Source organism: Aulostomus chinensis, chromosome 17, assembly GCF_037954235.1.
Source record: "Aulostomus chinensis isolate RoL2024-O1b breed Wild chromosome 17, RoL_Achi_v1.0, whole genome shotgun sequence".
Taxonomy (NCBI): Eukaryota; Metazoa; Chordata; class Actinopteri; order Syngnathiformes; family Aulostomidae; genus Aulostomus; species Aulostomus chinensis.
In genome coordinates, this window is record NC_141336.1 from 15,980,306 (window position 1) to 16,002,005 (window position 21,700).

Here is a 21,700-nt window from a genome sequence, read left to right on the forward strand (position 1 = left end):
AATTGATAGACTAACATTGATATTTGGAATGACAAAAATGCATAGATAGGTTCTGCAGGTATCAGAGGAATACCTCCTAAAGTCAAAGTTCAAAACTGTTAGATCAAAGCCTGAGATCAGAGTAATAGCGCCCTGATCCAAGTCTCAGATCAGTGAGAGTGAATTCTGACATCACTGACAGGAAGGAGTCAGAGATGTCAGAGCCATCTGTCGTCTTCCATGTTTGAAAGATCAACGCAAAGAAGGAAGTGGCTCAAGACTGGTCATCTTTCTTTCCCTTATAAGAGATACGGTGACCAGTCACAAGTGAGAGAAAAATGGAGCAACGCCAAACTCAGCTGTACACAGATGCCATCGCTTGTACCATCTGTCGGGGAATATTCAAGAACCCGGTGACTATTCCCTGTGGACATAGCTTCTGTCTGAGCTGTTTGGAAAACTCCTGGAAACAGGGACTTTCTGTCAGCTGTCCCCAATGCTGGCATTCCTTCAGATCAAGGCCTGTCCTGGCTAAAAACACCATGTTAACAAATTTGGTGGAGCAGCTTCAGAGGTCTGGATTCCACAAGGCTCCTTCTGAACACAGCTACGCTGGACCACAAGATGTGGCGTGTGATGTGTGCACTGGGAGGAAGCTGAAAGCCTGCAAGTACTGCCTGTTTTGTCTCATCGCCTTCTGTGACAAACACCTGAAGCCTCATTTTCAAGTCCCCGCCTTTGAAAAGCACACGCTGGTTGATCCGTGTGAGAAGCACCATGAGAGGACGGGCTCACCGTCTGAAGACGGGCTCAAAATGGTTGAAAATCCTGACCGTCCAGGACATGACATCATGGTAGAAAGGAGGCAGAAAGAGCACAACCTGCTGAAGAAGCGACTCAAGGAGAGAAAGACGTACATCAAGAAGCTTCAGCATGAGGTGACAGCAATCAACCTGTCTGCTGATCAGGCAGTGGAGAAAAGTGAGAAGAACTTCACTGACTTGATCCACGCCATCAAGAGGAGACGCGCTGATGTGAAGCAGCGAATTAAGGCCAAGCAGTACGCTGAACTGAGGCGGATCAGAGAGGTCCGCAAAAAGGTCAGGAAGGAAATTCTTGAGCTGACAAATGATGAGAGGATGAAGCAGCAAGGACCAACTGGACCTCACATCCAAAACACTCCTCTTCATTACTTTGATGATGTGAAAGCAGCTGCGTCAAACACCCTCAGTTCAGTGGAGAACGTTCTGATGGACTGGGGGTTTCACATCACGCAGACGCTGTCTCAAGCAGAGTTTTTGCTGTCGCAGCCACGGACCAGAGAGGAATTCCTCCAATACTCTCGTCCCATTACGCTGGATCCCAACACAGCCCACGCACAGCTGTTCCTTTCTGAGGGGAACAGAGCAGCAAAATTCATGGCAGAGGAACAACCTTATTCTCCCCACCCAGACAGATTCGGGCATCATCCTCAGGTCCTCAGCAGAGAGAGCATGACTGGCCGTTGTTACTGGGAGGTGGAGTGGACGGGCGCTGCAGGGACTACGGCAGTGTCATACAAGGACATCGGCAGAGCAGAGAAAGGCCTGGATTGTGGATTGGGACAAAATGGCATATCTTGGGCTCTGACGTGTGACAACCAAAGTTTTAAGGTGATGTATAACAACTACATCATGTCGATGGCCACAGGTCCTGTGTCACACAGGATAGGAGTGTACCTGGATCAGTACGCAGGAGAGCTGGCCTTCTTCAACATCAGGGACAATCAACAGATGGATCTACTCTACAGGACTGAGGCCAACTTCACTCAGCCTCTCCATGCTGGATTCCATTTCAGGAACGTTGGAGACACGGTTGAGTTGATCAACCCCAAGACTCAGTAAGCAGTTATCGAAGCTGAGAGGAGGGGATTTTCATCAAACGCTTGGAGGTCAAAGCCTTTTTTTTTATATTATAAACGAAGCTTGGAAAGACTCAACAGTGCAGCAAACATCCCTCAATCCATTCATCGTCTCCGGCTTATCCTGTCAAGGGTTGGGGGGGCAGCCTTCGGGCGAGAGGCGGGGTTCACCCTGGACGGGTCACCAGTCCATCACAGCCACGTCAGTTTAGAGTGTCAATCAGCCTCGTCCCCTCTTGATGTCTTTGGACTGTGGGAGGAAGCTGGAGTACCAGAGAGAACCCACGCAGGAACAGGGAGAACATGGAGACTCCACACAGAAAGATCCCGTGCTGGAACCAGGACTTGAACCCAGAACCTTCCTTTTTGGGGGGCAACAGTGCTGACCACTGCACCACCGTCCCACCAGACAGAGAACTTCTTACTGTGAAATTATAAAACAACAAATACAGATTTTTTTTTTTACAAGATTAAAATATTTGAAATCTGAAGAATGTGACCCATTTTCATTCATTTCTGTTTTATCAGCAGCTAAGCTGTTTTTTGTTAACATTCATTTGCAATACGTTTTTCTATGTTTTAAATGTCAATGATTCTGTAACTGTTCTATCACTATTAAAATATAACAAAAACAACAATAAATGCAGTATATTTTTCCAAGCTATAAATATATGAAGTGTTCTGAAGAACGTGTCCCATTATCCCGGTGACTTTTGTCTTTCCTGTTACTTACATGTCAGTCCTTTTACTATCATTAATTTGATAAATATGAAAGAAATTACAATTAGAATGGCAACCCACTGGTATTACCATTCCAATTAACGTTGGATAACAGGATGAAAAAGACCTTTTACCCAATACCATTCTCATAAAAATACTAATATATATTAGTTAAAGTGTGGTCTACTTCTATAATTTATTTTTCCTAGTTGTCTAAAAGATAAAACTGAATGTTTAAAAATATATTAATGATCTGAAACAATCACAGTGAAAAGAGGGACTGATGTACTGCTCATAAATGTGTAAACTGTTACATGTGATTAATTCTAAATATATGGAACATTAACCTTTTTTTCCCTAACAGGATTGATGGATAAGTCATATAATGAAGTAAGAAATGTGTCAAAAAATATATAAAATAAATAAGATGGCACCATGTAATTTAATGACACTTCAGTATGTCGTCTTTCTGTAGGTATTTTAAAAATGGTGGAAAAGATTATTTTAAAATTTAAAATTGTCAAAACTGAAATGGTACAGATTTGGTGGATATATGTGTAGGTGTGTGTGTGTGTGTGTGTATATATATATATATATATATATATATATATATATATATATATATATGAATTAAATTCTAATATTGTCTATGCGTCTGTGGTTGTGACGGTGAGTGGGTTCATGGACAGACTGATGGAAACCAATTGAGTCATGAATATTGAAGTCACCTACAGTAATGACTTTATCTGATTTGAGAACTAAACTGAATATAAACTGAGAATTCAGATAAGAATTGAGAGTGAGGACCAGAAGGGCGGCACACAATGATAAATAAGAGTGGCTGTAGAGTTTTCCAGGCTGGATGAGACTGACTGAGAATGAGGTTTCAAATGAATTGAAACTTATTTTTGGTTTGGGATTTTTTACTAAACTTCTGCCAAAATGGCTGCAACTCCTTGGCCAGAGCCTCGAGGAATATGAGTATTAATGTGACTGGGAGGAGTGGACTCATTTAGACTAACATACTCATCATCACACAGCTAGGTTTCAGTGAGGCAGAGCAGGTCAATACACCTGTCAGATATCAATTCATTCAAAAAGTCAGTTTTTGGCATCAAAGATCTGATATTTAATAGTCCACATCTAATTTTGATATTCTTTTGAGTTAATTTAGTGGTTGTGTTAACGTTGATTAGGTTTTTCTGATTGACTCCTCTACAAGTAGAATTGAAGTGAATTAACTGACGTGGTCGGGGGACAGACTCAGTCTCTGTGGAGTTTTGGGTGGGTAACTGCCCAAATGGACACACAAAGAAGCATGTAAGACGGCAGCTCTGCTTCCTGGTCTGAACTCTGGGTTGTCAGGGTTTTGGTTCTCTTATAAACTGGGCCATATTTCTAGAGATGAGTACAGCTCCGGCCAACGTGGGATGAATGCTGTCTCTCCTAATCAGACCAGGTCTCCCCCAGAAAGTTTTCCAATTATCTATGAAATCCACCTGGTTTGCTGGACATCACCTCGACAGCCAGCGGTTAAACAACGACATAAGGCTAAACATGCCGTCGCTGGTCCGGTTAGGCAGGGGTCCAGAGAACACTACAGAGTCAGACATTGTCTTCGTAAATGTACACACCAACTCAAAGTTCATTTTTGTGACCTCCGACTGGCGTAGTCGGTTTGTGGTTGGTCATACAGTCACCCAGCCGCCCTGGTTTCCCAGCTGCTCGGAGGCTGTCGGGGGAACGCTAGTCAGGGCTAAGCTAAGGCAGTCCGCACCAGCTAAAGGGGGACTGGCTTGCTCTAGCGGCTAATTGTTTGGATCCATCGGTGCGGCGCTATCGCAGGTCCAATTCAACCTCGCCTTCAACGCTACAAACAAACCACATTTAACGCACTTATCAGTATTACTAAATGAGGCTGAGGAGTAACTGAACATGTGGCCCACTGAGCAGAAGAGAGGAGAGTGAGAGGGAGAAGCCATTGCTAGCTTAGAGTGGAGAGTTTACAAGAAAGAAACACTGTCACTATAAAACAGTCCTTAAACTTTGGCCAAATAAATCAAATAAATATGTGGTTTTGGCAGGTAATTAGTCAACGAAAAAGTTATTAACAGGGATGATGGCACTTTTAGCTAGCACAACGAAACAAAGCACTATGTTCAGCACAGAAACAGGAAGTGGGCTCACACTCTTACCACAAAGCAGGTAGAGGAGGAGCCGATATTAATAAAATTATGTGACAAACAGTTTTCATTTAGTTTTTCCTTTATTCTTCACACAATTACAACAGATTAATTTGACACCACTGTAGCTTGCAAAACAATTCTGTTGATTGAGTTCTGTTTTCATGGGAAATGAAAGATGTTTGTTTGCTACACGAGCAGCACGGTGGTGCAGTGGTCAGCACTGTTGCCTCACAGCAAGAAGGTTCCGGGTTCGAGCCCCGGCTGGATCACAGGATCTTTCTGTGGGGAGTCTCCATGTTCTCCTTGTGTCTGCGTGGGTTCTCTCTGGTACTCCAGCTTCCTCCCACAGTCCAAAGACATCAAGAGGGGAAGAGGCTGATTGACACTCTAAACTGACGTGGCTGTGATGGACTGGTGACCCGTCCAGGGTGAACCCCGCCTCTCGCCCGAAGGCTGCCCCCCCAACCCTTGACAGGATAAGCCGGAGACGATGAATGGATTGAGGGATGTTTGCTGCACTGTTGAGTCTTTCCAAGCTTCGTTTATAATATAAAAAAAAGGCTTTGACCTCCAAGCGTTGATGAAAATCCCCTCCTCTCAGCTTCAATAACTGCTTACTGAGTCTTGGGGTTGATCAACTCAACCGTGTCTCCAACGTTCCTGAAACGGAATCCAGCATGGAGAGGCTGAGTGAAGTTGGCCTCAGTCCTGTAGAGTAGATCCATCTGTTGATTGTCCCTGATGTTGAAGAAGGCCAGCTCTCCTGCGTACTGATCCAGGTACACTCCTATCCTGTGTGACACAGGACCTGTGGCCATCGACATGATGTAGTTGTTATACATCACCTTAAAACTTTGGTTGTCACACGTCAGAGCCCAAGATATGCCATTTTGTCCCAATCCACAATCAAGGCCTTTCTCTGCTCTGCCGATGTCCTTGTATGACACTGCCGTAGTCCCTGCAGCGCCCGTCCACTCCACCTCCCAGTAACAACGGCCAGTCATGCTCTCTCTGCTGAGGACCTGAGGATGATGCCCGAATCTGTCTGGGTGGGGAGAATAAGGTTGTTCCTCTGCCATGAATTTTGCTGCTCTGTTCCCCTCAGAAAGGAACAGCTGTGCGTGGGCTGTGTTGGGATCCAGCGTAATGGGACGAGAGTATTGGAGGAATTCCTCTCTGGTCCGTGGCTGCGACAGCAAAAACTCTGCTTGAGACAGCGTCTGCGTGATGTGAAACCCCCAGTCCATCAGAACGTTCTCCACTGAACTGAGGGTGTTTGACGCAGCTGCTTTCACATCATCAAAGTAATGAAGAGGAGTGTTTTGGATGTGAGGTCCAGTTGGTCCTTTCTGCTTCATCCTCTCATCATTTGTCAGCTCAAGAATTTCCTTCCTGACCTTTTTGCGGACCTCTCTGATCCGCCTCAGTTCAGCGTACTGCTTGGCCTTAATTCGCTGCTTCACATCAGCGCGTCTCCTCTTGATGGCGTGGATCAAGTCAGTGAAGTTCTTCTCACTTTTCTCCACTGCCTGATCAGCAGACAGGTTGATTGCCGTCACCTCATGCTGGAGCTTCTTGATGTACGTCTTTCTCTCCTTGATTCGCTTCTTCAGCAGGTTGTGCTCTTTCTGCCTCCTTTCTACCATGATGTCATGTCCTGGACGGTCAGGATTTTCGCCCATTTTGAGCCCGTCTTCAGACGGTGAGCCCGTCCTCTCATGGTGCTTCTCACACGGATCAACCAGCGTGTGCTTTTCAAAGGCGGGGACTTGAAAATGAGGCTTCAGGTGTTTGTCACAGAAGGCGATGAGACAAAACAGGCAGTACTTGCAGGCTTTCAGCTTCCTCCCAGTGCACACATCACACGCCACATCTTGTGGTCCAGCGTAGCTGTGTTCAGAAGGAGCCTTGTGGAATCCAGACCTCTGAAGCTGCTCCACCAAATTTGTTAACATGGTGTTTTTAGCCAGGACAGGCCTTGATCTGAAGGAATGCCAGCATTGGGGACAGCAGACAGAAAGTCCCTGTTTCCAGGAGTTTTCCAAACAGCTCAGACAGAAGCTATGTCCGCAGGGAATAGTCACCGGGTTCTTGAATATTCCCCGACAGATGGTACAAGAGATGGCATCTGTGTACAGCTGAGTTTGGCGTTGCTCCATTTTTCTCTCACTTGTGACTGGTCACCGTATCTCTTATAAGGGAAAGAAAGATGACCAGTCTTGAGCCACTTCCTTCTTTGCGTTGATCTTTCAAACATGGAAGACGACAGATGGCTCTGACATCTCTGACTCCTTCCTGTCAGTGATGTCAGAATTCACTCTCACTGATCTGAGACTTGGATCAGGGCGCTATTACTCTGATCTCAGGCTTTGATCTAACAGTTTTGAACTTTGACTTTAGGAGGTATTCCTCTGATACCTGCAGAACCTGTCTATGCATTCATGTCATTCCAAATATCAATGTTAGTCTATCAATTTCATCAGGGTTTTTTCTTTGCCGTAAACTTCTGTTCTTTCTGCTGCCGTGTTGAGAAAAAGCTTCATTTCCACACAGAACCAACAAGTGGGTCAGAATGCGTGAGAAAGAACCAGTGCTTTTTATTTCCCCTTTCTTTCAGAGTGCAAGTTGTTTCACATAAAGAAGCACAGAGCATTAAAGCAGCATCAGATATTGCAGATCTATCTTTTATACAGACCTTTCATTCGCTAGTACAGACGGAAAAAATTAAATCAAATTTTTAAATTTTTTTTTTTAATGAACAGGAAAATATACATTTTAGGCCTTAAGATGAAGACAAAAATAAAGACGGTGCCATCTCCATGCAAGAAAAGTGGCTTGTAGCTCCTCATCAGCAGGTCCTTTCTGATCCAGACGCAGGTTTGTTTTGAGCTGAATGAAAAGTTGGACATATTAAACGTGCTGGACAAACAGGTTTTCACTTCAAGAGTGACTTCTGGGGTTCTTCAGTTTAGAGCCTCCAGCTCATTTCTGTCTATTGAAAGATGTAAAACAAAAACAAGAATATTTCAATGTTCCTGTCAGAATAGTTGTGACGAAATGTTTTCTGTGATATTAAATGTTAGAAAATATGTAGACACATTTATGTTTTCTTACATTCAGGTTTTTATTATCATGAAGTTTTAGCCTGATGTAGAATTGTATGATAGTGTTGTGACCTCTATACACACCACAGAAATGGTTGTGTAGTGACCCTTATAAGGAATAAGCGGAAGAATGGATGGGATGGATGGATGGATGGATGGATGGAAGTTCTTTGTCTCTCCTCCATTTCTTCCTCTCCCATTCAAGGTACTCTGCCCTTCACTCTGGATCTTGGTCTTGGTGAGCACAATAGCGCCTTTCCTTTTCTGCTGCACTTAATGGCATAACAATACAAACAGAATCTGTAAAAGTGTGTAGAAGCATAAATATTCATCAAAAACATGACATTATCTTAAGCCAGAGAGGAAGACAGCAGCCTTCGTCGTCTCTTCATACAGGAAATATTAGAAGCATATTGGAAAAGTTACTGAGGCTGTAGTTAATGCTTAACACCCATAGTGCTCAATATGGGTGTTAGCTCAATGCTCCACACAACATGAGTTCCTTCCATTTTAAAAGTTATCTAAATACATGTTTAAAAACTGTGTGAGAGAGAAAAACCTAGTTAATGTCACTCCTGTTACTGTAGGATCGTAAACACTTTACTCTGGGAAAGTAACAGGAATGACAGGAACAGGATTGACGATTTCAAGCTAATTTGTCCCTCGCTAGCTCATGTTCAATGTCACAAGAGCAGATGTCATACAGTTTGAAAAGATAATACTTGTAGATAGAATAATCATAATAATAATGATAATAATATTAGAATTTAATTCATACAGTGATGTTGTGAGGTACGCGTCCTGCGTCCCTGACGCATTAAAATATGAAAGGACGCAGTAAATTCACTATCCGCGCGTCCCAGGGACACACCTCACTTTTCCCAAGAAAACCATACATTGTGAACAACAACTTGTGTTTAAAATCACAGTAAGTAGCAAAAGAAATCTTGCCGTCAGCGGACCTGACGAGCGCTGTCTCAACCCTTTGAGCATTAACTCAGCGCAGACACAATCCCCTTGAGTACAGTATCACGACATGCTTGTTTAGCCGCTACAACAACAACTACCGCGGATTTCATTTCAGCAATTAAAGACACGAACTTCTTAGTCGTAAATAAATTCACGTTTCAACTGTTATATGCTGTGTTCACTCGATGGTTTAACGTCTAGGGGACGCGCTCTGATGAAATAGACAAAAAATATTCCGGTGGTGGCTGTGTGGTAATAAAATTTAAATGGCGAAAAAACCACTTTGAACATACCTACTCATGATAGCCATGCCTCACCATACCAACATTGAGAGAGTTTAACACTACAATTGAAGCGATAGAAGAATATAAGAAATAGAAAGACACATAATAGTACCTTCAGGCTCAGGCCCTAAATACATTTTTTAATTTGGGACCCATTGAATTTCCCAGGGACCCACTGGGTCATGGGGACTCACTCTATTGAAAACCTATCAACATCTCTGCATATATATATTCAATATAGTTCATATTATATATAGTCAATATATTTATATTCTCATTATATATATGAAATAATTTAGAATTATATTATTTTTATTACTGATATTTTTGCTATTATCATTATATTATTGTTGCAATTGCTATATCATTATATTAATATATTATTACTATCATTAAAATTATGCTTGAAGGGTATACACTGCATTTGAGTATAATAATATTAATTACATAAATGTAATAATTATTAGTTGCAGAAATTAGACCCCTTCTCAAAAAAGCAACCCTGGATCCAGAGGTTTTGGCCAACTACAGAAAGTACTCAAATCTTCCTTTTCTCTCCAAAATTCTGGAGAAAGCAGTTGCTAAACAGCTGTGTGACTTCTCCACAGCAACAGCTTCTCAGAGGATTTCCAGTCAGGGTTCAGGGCTCATCATAGTACAGGAACAGCACTAGTCAGAGTTAGCAATGACCTCCTACTAGCATCAGATGAGGGACTGGTCTCTGTGCTGGTCTTATTAGATCTCAGTGCAGCTTTTGACACTATAGACCACCACATCCTTCTACCGAGACTGGAACATGTCATTGGCATGAAAGGAACTGCACTAAACTGGTTTAGGTCATATTCACTAGGTCGATCTCAGGTTGTACTAACTAATGTTAACCCCTCTGAAACCACTGTAGTCAGTTATGGTGTTCCACAAGGGCCTGTGTTTGGACCAGTCCTCTACACCCAATACCTGCTTCCTCTAGTGTCAGGAAATTACTTCTATAAAATAAAGACTGTATTTTCACGATTAGTTCGTACCACAAAATTTCCCAACACACGAGACAAAATTCTCAGAGACGGAGATCTCAGTTCCAGTTTCACTTGCAGCAAGGAGTACAGGCAAAGTTCTACGTCTGCACTGAACAGTCTCAGTGTATATGTATGCAAAGTTCCCCCTCTTAGTAGCTTCCCATCACGCCATTGTTCTTTCTTCTCCTTTCAAAGACAGTTGTGGGGGGAGCGTAGTGACGTTGACTCCTCACTGTCCAAAGCCTTTCCCAAACTCTTCTTATCTCAGGAGCGTAAGCCCAACCTGATACAACCTGCACAAACTTCATTTCTGTGGTGTGTATAGAGGTCACAACAATATCATACAATTCTACATCAGGCTAAAACTTCATGATAATAAAAACCTGAATGTAAGAAAACATAAATGTGTCTACATATTTTCTAACATTTAATATCACAGAAAACATTTCGTCACAACTATTCTGACAGGAACATTGAAATATTCTTGTTTTTGTTTGTTTACATCTTTCAATAGACAGAAATGAGCTGGAGGCTCTAAACTGAAGAACCCCAGAAGTCACTCTTGAAGTGAAAACCTGTTTGTCCAGCACGTTTAATATGTCCAACTTTTCATTCAGCTCAAAACAAACCTGCGTCTGGATCAGAAAGGACCTGCTGATGAGGAGCTACAAGCCACTTTTCTTGCATGGAGATGGCACAGTCTTTATTTTTGTCTTTATCTTGAGACCTAAAATGTATATTTTCCTGTTCATTTAAAAAAAAAATTAAAAATTTGATTAGATTTTTCCGTCTGTACTTGCGAATGAAAGGTCTGTATAAAAGATATATCTGAAATGTCTGATGCTGCTTTAATGCTCTGTGCTTCTTTATGTGAAACAACTTGCACTCTGAAAGAAAGGGGAAATAAAAAGCACTGGTTCTTTCTCACGCATTCTGACCCACTTGTTGGTTCTGTGTGGAAATGAAGCTTTTTCTCAACACGGCAGCAGAAAGAACAGAAGTTTACGGCAAAGAAAAAACCCTGATGAAATTGATAGACTAACATTGATATTTGGAATGACAAAAATGCATCGACAGGTTCTGCAGGTATCAGAGGAATACCTCCTAAAGTCAAAGTTCAAAACTGTTAGATCAAAGCCTGAGATCAGAGTAATAGCGCCCTGATCCAAGTCTCAGATCAGTGAGAGTGAATTCTGACATCACTGACAGGAAGGAGTCAGAGATGTCAGAGCCATCTATCATCTTCCATGTTTGTAAGATCAACGCAAAGAAGGAAGTGGCTCAAGACTGGTCATCTTTCTTTCCCTTATAAGAGATACGGTGACCAGTCACAAGTGAGAGAAAAATGGAGCAACGCCAAACTCAGCTGTACACAGATGCCATCTCTTGTACCATCTGTCGGGGAATATTCAAGAACCCGGTGACTATTCCCTGCGGACATAGCTTCTGTCTGAGCTGTTTGGAAAACTCCTGGAAACAGGGACTTTCTGTCAGCTGTCCCCAATGCTGGCATTCCTTCAGATCAAGGCCTGTCCTGGCTAAAAACACCATGTTAACAAATTTGGTGGAGCAGCTTCAGAGGTCTGGATTCCACAAGGCTCCTTCTGAACACAGCTACGCTGGACCACAAGATGTGGCGTGTGATGTGTGCACTGGGAGGAAGCTGAAAGCCTGCAAGTACTGCCTGTTTTGTCTCATCGCCTTCTGTGACAAACACCTGAAGCCTCATTTTCAAGTCCCCGCCTTTGAAAAGCACACGCTGGTTGATCCGTGTGAGAAGCACCATGAGAGGACGGGCTCACCGTCTGAAGACGGGATCAAAATGGGCGAAAATCCTGACCGTCCAGGACATGACATCATGGTAGAAAGGAGGCAGAAAGAGCACAACCTGCTGAAGAAGCGAATCAAGGAGAGAAAGACGTACATCAAGAAGCTCCAGCATGAGGTGACGGCAATCAACCTGTCTGCTGATCAGGCAGTGGAGAAAAGTGAGAAGAACTTCACTGACTTGATCCACGCCATCAAGAGGAGACGCGCTGATGTGAAGCAGCGAATTAAGGCCAAGCAGTACGCTGAACTGAGGCGGATCAGAGAGGTCCGCAAAAAGGTCAGGAAGGAAATTCTTGAGCTGACAAATGATGAGAGGATGAAGCAGCAAGGACCAACTGGACCTCACATCCAAAACACTCCTCTTCATTACTTTGATGATGTGAAAGCAGCTGCGTCAAACACCCTCAGTTCAGTGGAGAACGTTCTGATGGACTGGGGGTTTCACATCACGCAGACGCTGTCTCAAGCAGAGTTTTTGCTGTCGCAGCCACGGACCAGAGAGGAACTCCTCCAATACTCTCGTCCAATTACGCTGGATCCCAACACAGCCCACGCACAGCTGTTCCTTTCTGAGGGGAACAGAGCAGCAAAATTCATGGCAGAGGAACAACCTTATTCTCCCCACCCAGACAGATTCGGGCATCATCCTCAGGTCCTCAGCAGAGAGAGCATGACTGGCCGTTGTTACTGGGAGGTGGAGTGGACGGGCGCTGCAGGGACTACGGCAGTGTCATACAAGGACATCGGCAGAGCAGAGAAAGGCCTTGATTGTGGATTGGGACAGAATGGCATATCTTGGGCTCTGACGTGTGACAACCAAAGTTTTAAGGTGATGTATAACAACTACATCATGTCGATGGCCACAGGTCCTGTGTCACACAGGATAGGAGTGTACCTGGATCAGTACGCAGGAGAGCTGGCCTTCTTCAACATCAGGGACAATCAACAGATGGATCTACTCTACAGGACTGAGGCCAACTTCACTCAGCCTCTCCATGCTGGATTCCATTTCAGGAACGTTGGAGACACGGTTGAGTTGATCAACCCCAAGACTCAGTAAGCAGTTATCGAAGCTGAGAGGAGGGGATTTTCATCAACGCTTGGAGGTCAAAGCCTTTTTTTTATATTATAAACGAAGCTTGGAAAGACTCAACAGTGCAGCAAACATCCCTCAATCCATTCATCGTCTCCGGCTTATCCTGTCAAGGGTTGGGGGGGCAGCCTTCGGGCGAGAGGCGGGGTTCACCCTGGACGGGTCACCAGTCCATCACAGCCACGTCAGTTTAGAGTGTCAATCAGCCTCGTCCCCTCTTGATGTCTTTGGACTGTGGGAGGAAGCTGGAGTACCAGAGAGAACCCACACAGGAACAGGGAGAACATGGTGACTCCCCACAGAAAGATCCTGTGATGGAGCCAGGACTTGAACCCAGAACCTTCCTTTTTGGGGGGCAACAGTGCTGACCACTGCACCACCGTCCCACCAGACAGAGAACTTCTTACTGTGAAATAATAAAACAACAAATACAGATTTATTTATTTTTTTACAAGATTAAAATATTTGAAATCTAAAGAATGTGACCCATTTTCATTCATTTCTGTTTTATCAGCAGCTAAGCTGTTTTTTGTTAACATTCATTTGCAATACGTTTTTCTATGTTTTAAATGTCAATGATTCTGTAACTGTTCTATTACTATTAAAATATAACAAAAACAACAATAAATGCAGTATATTTTTCCAAGCTATAAATATATGAAGTGTTCTGAAGAACGTGTCCCATTATCCCGGTGACTTTTGTCTTTCCTGTTACTTACATGTCAGTCCTTTTACTATCATTAATTTGATAAATATGAAAGAAATTACAATTAGAATGGCAACCCACTGGTATTACCATTCCAATTAACGTTGGATAACAGGATGAAAAAGACCTTTTACCCAATACCATTCTCATAAAAATACTAATATATATTAGTTAAAGTGTGGTCTACTTCTATAATTTATTTTTCCTAGTCGTCTAAAAGATAAAACTGAATGTTTAAAAATATATTAATGATCTGAAACAATCACAGTGAAAAGAGGGACTGATGTACTGCTCATAAATGTGTAAACTGTTACATGTGATTAATTCTAAATATATGGAACATTAACCTTTTTTTCCCTAACAGGATTGATGGATAAGTCATATAATGAAGTAAGAAATGTGTCAAAAAATATATAAAATAAATAAGATGGCACCATGTAATTTAATGACACTTCAGTATGTCGTCTTTCTGTAGGTATTTTAAAAATGGTGGAAAAGATTATTTTAAAATTTAAAATTGTCAAAACTGAAATGGTCCCGATTTGGTGGATATAGGTGTAGGTGTGTGTGTGTGTGTGTGTGTGTGTGTGTGTGTGTGTGTGTGTGTGTGTGTGTGTGTGTATATATATATATATATATATATATATATATGAATTAAATTCTAATATTGTCTATGCGTCTGTGGTTGTGACGGTGAGTGGGTTCATGGACAGACTGATGGAAACCAATTGAGTCATGAATATTGAAGTCACCTACAGTAATGACTTTATCTGATTTGAGAACTAAACTGAATATAAACTGAGAATTCAGATAAGAATTGAGAGTGAGGACCAGAAGGGCGGCACACAATGATAAATAAGAGTGGCTGTAGAGTTTTCCAGGCTGGATGAGACTGACTGAGAATGAGGTTTCAAATGAATTGAAACTTATTTTTGGTTTGGGATTTTTTACTAAACTTCTGCCAAAATGGCTGCAACTCCTTGGCCAGAGCCTCGAGGAATATGAGTATTAATGTGACTGGGAGGAGTGGACTCATTTAGACTAACATACTCATCATCACACAGCTAGGTTTCAGTGAGGCAGAGCAGGTCAATACACCTGTCAGATATCAATTCATTCAAAAAGTCAGTTTTTGGCATCAAAGATCTGATATTTAATAGTCCACATCTAATTTTGATATTCTTTTGAGTTAATTTAGTGGTTGTGTTAACGTTGATTAGGTTTTTCTGATTGACTCCTCTACAAGTAGAATTGAAGTGAATTAACTGACGTGGTCGGGGGACAGACTCAGTCTCTGTGGAGTTTTGGGTGGGTAACTGCCCAAATGGACACACAAAGAAGCATGTAAGACGGCAGCTCTGCTTCCTGGTCTGAACTCTGGGTTGTCAGGGTTTTGGTTCTCTTATAAACTGGGCCATATTTCTAGAGATGAGTACAGCTCCGGCCAACGTGGGATGAATGCTGTCTCTCCTAATCAGACCAGGTCTCTCCCAGAAAGTTTTCCAATTATCTATGAAATCCACCTGGTTTGCTGGACATCACCTCGACAGCCAGCGGTTAAACAACGACATAAGGCTAAACATGCCGTCGCTGGTCCGGTTAGGCAGGGGTCCAGAGAACACTACAGAGTCAGACATTGTCTTCGTAAATGTACACACCAACTCAAAGTTCATTTTTGTGACCTCCGACTGGCGTAGTCGGTTTGTGGTTGGTCATACAGTCACCCAGCCGCCCTGGTTTCCCAGCTGCTCGGAGGCTGTCGGGGGAACGCTAGTCAGGGCTAAGCTAAGGCAGTCCGCACCAGCTAAAGGGGGACTGGCTTGCTCTAGCGGCTAATTGTTTGGATCCATCGGTGCGGCGCTATCGCAGGTCCAATTCAACCTCGCCTTCAACGCTACAAACAAACCACATTTAACGCACTTATCAGTATTACTAAATGAGGCTGAGGAGTAACTGAACATGTGGCCCACTGAGCAGAAGAGAGGAGAGTGAGAGGGAGAAGCCATTGCTAGCTTAGAGTGGAGAGTTTACAAGAAAGAAACACTGTCACTATAAAACAGTCCTTAAACTTTGGCCAAATAAATCAAATAAATATGTGATTTTGGCAGGTAATTAGTCAACGAAAAAGTTATTAACAGGGATGATGGCACTTTTAGCTAGCACAACGAAACAAAGCACTATGTTCAGCACAGAAACAGGAAGTGGGCTCACACTCTTACCACAAAGCAGGTAGAGGAGGAGCCGATATTAATAAAATTATGTGACAAACAGTTTTCATTTAGTTTTTCCTTTATTCTTCACACAATTACAACAGATTAATTTGACACCACTGTAGCTTGCAAAACAATTCTGTTGATTGAGTTCTGTTTTCATGGGAAATGAAAGATGTTTGTTTGCTACACGAGCAGCACGGTGGTGCAGTGGTCAGCACTGTTGCCTCACAGCAAGAAGGTTCCGGGTTCGAGCCCCGGCTGGATCACAGGATCTTTCTGTGGGGAGTCTCCATGTTCTCCTTGTGTCTGCGTGGGTTCTCTCTGGTACTCCAGCTTCCTCCCACAGTCCAAAGACATCAAGAGGGGAAGAGGCTGATTGACACTCTAAACTGACGTGGCTGTGATGGACTGGTGACCCGTCCAGGGTGAACCCCGCCTCTCGCCCGAAGGCTGCCCCCCCAACCCTTGACAGGATAAGCCGGAGACGATGAATGGATTGAGGGATGTTTGCTGCACTGTTGAGTCTTTCCAAGCTTCGTTTATAATATAAAAAAAAGGCTTTGACCTCCAAGCGTTGATGAAAATCCCCTCCTCTCAGCTTCAATAACTGCTTACTGAGTCTTGGGGTTGATCAACTCAACCGTGTCTCCAACGTTCCTGAAACGGAATCCAGCATGGAGAGGCTGAGTGAAGTTGGCCTCAGTCCTGTAGAGTAGATCCATCTGTTGATTGTCCCTGATGTTGAAGAAGGCCAGCTCTCCTGCGTACTGATCCAGGTACACTCCTATCCTGTGTGACACAGGACCTGTGGCCATCGACATGATGTAGTTGTTATACATCACCTTAAAACTTTGGTTGTCACACGTCAGAGCCCAAGATATGCCATTTTGTCCCAATCCACAATCAAGGCCTTTCTCTGCTCTGCCGATGTCCTTGTATGACACTGCCGTAGTCCCTGCAGCGCCCGTCCACTCCACCTCCCAGTAACAACGGCCAGTCATGCTCTCTCTGCTGAGGACCTGAGGATGATGCCCGAATCTGTCTGGGTGGGGAGAATAAGGTTGTTCCTCTGCCATGAATTTTGCTGCTCTGTTCCCCTCAGAAAGGAACAGCTGTGCGTGGGCTGTGTTGGGATCCAGCGTAATGGGACGAGAGTATTGGAGGAATTCCTCTCTGGTCCGTGGCTGCGACAGCAAAAACTCTGCTTGAGACAGCGTCTGCGTGATGTGAAACCCCCAGTCCATCAGAACGTTCTCCACTGAACTGAGGGTGTTTGACGCAGCTGCTTTCACATCATCAAAGTAATGAAGAGGAGTGTTTTGGATGTGAGGTCCAGTTGGTCCTTGCTGCTTCATCCTCTCATCATTTGTCAGCTCAAGAATTTCCTTCCTGACCTTTTTGCGGACCTCTCTGATCCGCCTCAGTTCAGCGTACTGCTTGGCCTTAATTCGCTGCTTCACATCAGCGCGTCTCCTCTTGATGGCGTGGATCAAGTCAGTGAAGTTCTTCTCACTTTTCTCCACTGCCTGATCAGCAGACAGGTTGATTGCCGTCACCTCATGCTGGAGCTTCTTGATGTACGTCTTTCTCTCCTTGATTCGCTTCTTCAGCAGGTTGTGCTCTTTCTGCCTCCTTTCTACCATGATGTCATGTCCTGGACGGTCAGGATTTTCGCCCATTTTGAGCCCGTCTTCAGACGGTGAGCCCGTCCTCTCATGGTGCTTCTCACACGGATCAACCAGCGTGTGCTTTTCAAAGGCGGGGACTTGAAAATGAGGCTTCAGGTGTTTGTCACAGAAGGCGATGAGACAAAACAGGCAGTACTTGCAGGCTTTCAGCTTCCTCCCAGTGCACACATCACACGCCACATCTTGTGGTCCAGCGTAGCTGTGTTCAGAAGGAGCCTTGTGGAATCCAGACCTCTGAAGCTGCTCCACCAAATTTGTTAACATGGTGTTTTTAGCCAGGACAGGCCTTGATCTGAAGGAATGCCAGCATTGGGGACAGCAGACAGAAAGTCCCTGTTTCCAGGAGTTTTCCAAACAGCTCAGACAGAAGCTATGTCCGCAGGGAATAGTCACCGGGTTCTTGAATATTCCCCGACAGATGGTACAAGAGATGGCATCTGTGTACAGCTGAGTTTGGCGTTGCTCCATTTTTCTCTCACTTGTGACTGGTCACCGTATCTCTTATAAGGGAAAGAAAGATGACCAGTCTTGAGCCACTTCCTTCTTTGCGTTGATCTTTCAAACATGGAAGACGACAGATGGCTCTGACATCTCTGACTCCTTCCTGTCAGTGATGTCAGAATTCACTCTCACTGATCTGAGACTTGGATCAGGGCGCTATTACTCTGATCTCAGGCTTTGATCTAACAGTTTTGAACTTTGACTTTAGGAGGTATTCCTCTGATACCTGCAGAACCTGTCTATGCATTCATGTCATTCCAAATATCAATGTTAGTCTATCAATTTCATCAGGGTTTTTTCTTTGCCGTAAACTTCTGTTCTTTCTGCTGCCGTGTTGAGAAAAAGCTTCATTTCCACACAGAACCAACAAGTGGGTCAGAATGCGTGAGAAAGAACCAGTGCTTTTTATTTCCCCTTTCTTTCAGAGTGCAAGTTGTTTCACATAAAGAAGCACAGAGCATTAAAGCAGCATCAGATATTGCAGATCTATCTTTTATACAGACCTTTCATTCGCTAGTAAAACGGAAAAAATTAAATCAAATTTTTAAATTTTTTTTTTTAATGAACAGGAAAATATACATTTTAGGCCTTAAGATGAAGACAAAAATAAAGACGGTGCCATCTCCATGCAAGAAAAGTGGCTTGTAGCTCCTCATCAGCAGGTCCTTTCTGATCCAGACGCAGGTTTGTTTTGAGCTGAATGAAAAGTTGGACATATTAAACGTGCTGGACAAACAGGTTTTCACTTCAAGAGTGACTTCTGGGGTTCTTCAGTTTAGAGCCTCCAGCTCATTTCTGTCTATTGAAAGATGTAAAACAAAAACAAGAATATTTCAATGTTCCTGTCAGAATAGTTGTGACGAAATGTTTTCTGTGATATTAAATGTTAGAAAATATGTAGACACATTTATGTTTTCTTACATTCAGGTTTTTATTATCATGAAGTTTTAGCCTGATGTAGAATTGTATGATAGTGTTGTGACCTCTATACACACCACAGAAATGGTTGTGTAGTGACCCTTATAAGGAATAAGCGGAAGAATGGATGGGATGGATGGATGGATGGATGGATGGAAGTTCTTTGTCTCTCCTCCATTTCTTCCTCTCCCATTCAAGGTACTCTGCCCTTCACTCTGGATCTTGGTCTTGGTGAGCACAATAGCGCCTTTCCTTTTCTGCTGCACTTAATGGCATAACAATACAAACAGAATCTGTAAAAGTGTGTAGAAGCATAAATATTCATCAAAAACATGACATTATCTTAAGCCAGAGAGGAAGACAGCAGCCTTCGTCGTCTCTTCATACAGGAAATATTAGAAGCATATTGGAAAAGTTACTGAGGCTGTAGTTAATGCTTAACACCCATAGTGCTCAATATGGGTGTTAGCTCAATGCTCCACACAACATGAGTTCCTTCCATTTTAAAAGTTATCTAAATACATGTTTAAAAACTGTGTGAGAGAGAAAAACCTAGTTAATGTCACTCCTGTTACTGTAGGATCGTAAACACTTTACTCTGGGAAAGTAACAGGAATGACAGGAACAGGATTGACGATTTCAAGCTAATTTGTCCCTCGCTAGCTCATGTTCAATGTCACAAGAGCAGATGTCATACAGTTTGAAAAGATAATACTTGTAGATAGAATAATCATAATAATAATGATAATAATATTAGAATTTAATTCATACAGTGATGTTGTGAGGTACGCGTCCTGCGTCCCTGACGCATTAAAATATGAAAGGACGCAGTAAATTCACTATCCGCGCGTCCCAGGGACACACCTCACTTTTCCCAAGAAAACCATACATTGTGAACAACAACTTGTGTTTAAAATCACAGTAAGTAGCAAAAGAAATCTTGCCGTCAGCGGACCTGACGAGCGCTGTCTCAACCCTTTGAGCATTAACTCAGCGCAGACACAATCCCCTTGAGTACAGTATCACGACATGCTTGTTTAGCCGCTACAACAACAACTACCGCGGATTTCATTTCAGCAATTAAAGACACGAACTTCTTAGTCGTAAATAAATTCACGTTTCAACTGTTATATGCTGTGTTCACTCGATGGTTTAACGTCTAGGGGACGCGCTCTGATGAAATAGACAAAAAATATTCCGGTGGTGGCTGTGTGGTAATAAAATTTAAATGGCGAAAAAACCACTTTGAACATACCTACTCATGATAGCCATGCCTCACCATACCAACATTGAGAGAGTTTAACACTACAATTGAAGCGATAGAAGAATATAAGAAATAGAAAGACACATAATAGTACCTTCAGGCTCAGGCCCTAAATACATTTTTTAATTTGGGACCCATTGAATTTCCCAGGGACCCACTGGGTCATGGGGACTCACTCTATTGAAAACCTATCAACATCTCTGCATATATATATTCAATATAGTTCATATTATATATAGTCAATATATTTATATTCTCATTATATATATGAAATAATTTAGAATTATATTATTTTTATTACTGATATTTTTGCTATTATCATTATATTATTGTTGCAATTGCTATATCATTATATTAATATATTATTACTATCATTAAAATTATGCTTGAAGGGTATACACTGCATTTGAGTATAATAATATTAATTACATAAATGTAATAATTATTAGTTGCAGAAATTAGACCCCTTCTCAAAAAAGCAACCCTGGATCCAGAGGTTTTGGCCAACTACAGAAAGTACTCAAATCTTCCTTTTCTCTCCAAAATTCTGGAGAAAGCAGTTGCTAAACAGCTGTGTGACTTCTCCACAGCAACAGCTTCTCAGAGGATTTCCAGTCAGGGTTCAGGGTTCATCATAGTACAGAAACAGCACTAGTCAGAGTTAGCAATGACCTCCTACTAGCATCAGATGAGGGACTGGTCTCTGTGCTGGTCTTATTAGATCTCAGTGCAGCTTTTGACACTATAGACCACCACATCCTTCTACCGAGACTGGAACATGTCATTGGCATGAAAGGAACTGCACTAAACTGGTTTAGGTCATATTTACTAGGTCGATCTCAGGTTGTACTAACCAATGTTAACCCCTCTGAAACCACTGTAGTCAGTTATGGTGTTCCACAAGGGCCTGTGTTTGGACCAGTCCTCTACACCCAATACCTGCTTCCTCTAGTGTCAGGAAATTACTTCTATAAAATAAAGACTGTATTTTCACGATTAGTTCTTACCACAAAATTTCCCAACACACGAGACAAAATTCTCAGAGACGGAGATCTCAGTTCCAGTTTCACTTGCAGCAAGGAGTACAGGCAAAGTTCTACGTCTGCACTGAACAGTCTCAGTGGATATGTATGCAAAGTTCCCCCTCTTAGTAGCTTCCCATCACGCCATTGTTCTTTCTTCTCCTTTCAAAGACAGTTGTGGGGGGAGCGTAGTGACGTTGACTCCTCACTGTCCAAAGCCTTTCCCAAACTCTTCTTATCTCAGGAGCGTAAGCCCAACCTGATACAACCTGCACAAACTTCATTTCTGTGGTGTGTATAGAGGTCA

At 42.8% G+C, this 21,700-nt stretch overlaps 4 protein-coding genes across 4 annotated transcripts; 2 read left to right on the forward strand and 2 right to left on the reverse strand.

The window, feature by feature from the left end:
• Window positions 1-317: 317 nt before the first annotated feature.
• LOC147246477 (E3 ubiquitin/ISG15 ligase TRIM25-like) lies at window positions 318-1,862 on the forward strand. The gene has a single exon (XM_086181951.1). The coding sequence runs from the start codon at window positions 318-320 to the stop codon at window positions 1,860-1,862; it is 1,545 nt and encodes a 514-aa protein (XP_086038077.1).
• Window positions 1,863-4,755: 2,893 nt separating this feature from the next.
• LOC147246478 (E3 ubiquitin/ISG15 ligase TRIM25-like) lies at window positions 4,756-7,180 on the reverse strand. Its single transcript, XM_086182792.1, has one exon. It carries the CDS (start codon window positions 6,942-6,944, stop codon window positions 5,400-5,402), a length of 1,545 nt encoding a protein of 514 aa, XP_086038918.1. The 5' UTR covers window positions 6,945-7,180; the 3' UTR covers window positions 4,756-5,399.
• Window positions 7,181-11,454: 4,274 nt separating this feature from the next.
• Window positions 11,455-13,801, forward strand: LOC147246479 (E3 ubiquitin/ISG15 ligase TRIM25-like). The gene has a single exon (XM_086182724.1). It carries the CDS (start codon window positions 11,504-11,506, stop codon window positions 13,046-13,048), a length of 1,545 nt encoding a protein of 514 aa, XP_086038850.1. The 5' UTR covers window positions 11,455-11,503; the 3' UTR covers window positions 13,049-13,801.
• A 2,810-nt stretch (window positions 13,802-16,611) lies between these two features.
• Window positions 16,612-18,156, reverse strand: LOC147246480 (E3 ubiquitin/ISG15 ligase TRIM25-like). Its single transcript, XM_086181952.1, has one exon. The coding sequence runs from the start codon at window positions 18,154-18,156 to the stop codon at window positions 16,612-16,614; it is 1,545 nt and encodes a 514-aa protein (XP_086038078.1).
• Window positions 18,157-21,700: the final 3,544 nt, after the last annotated feature.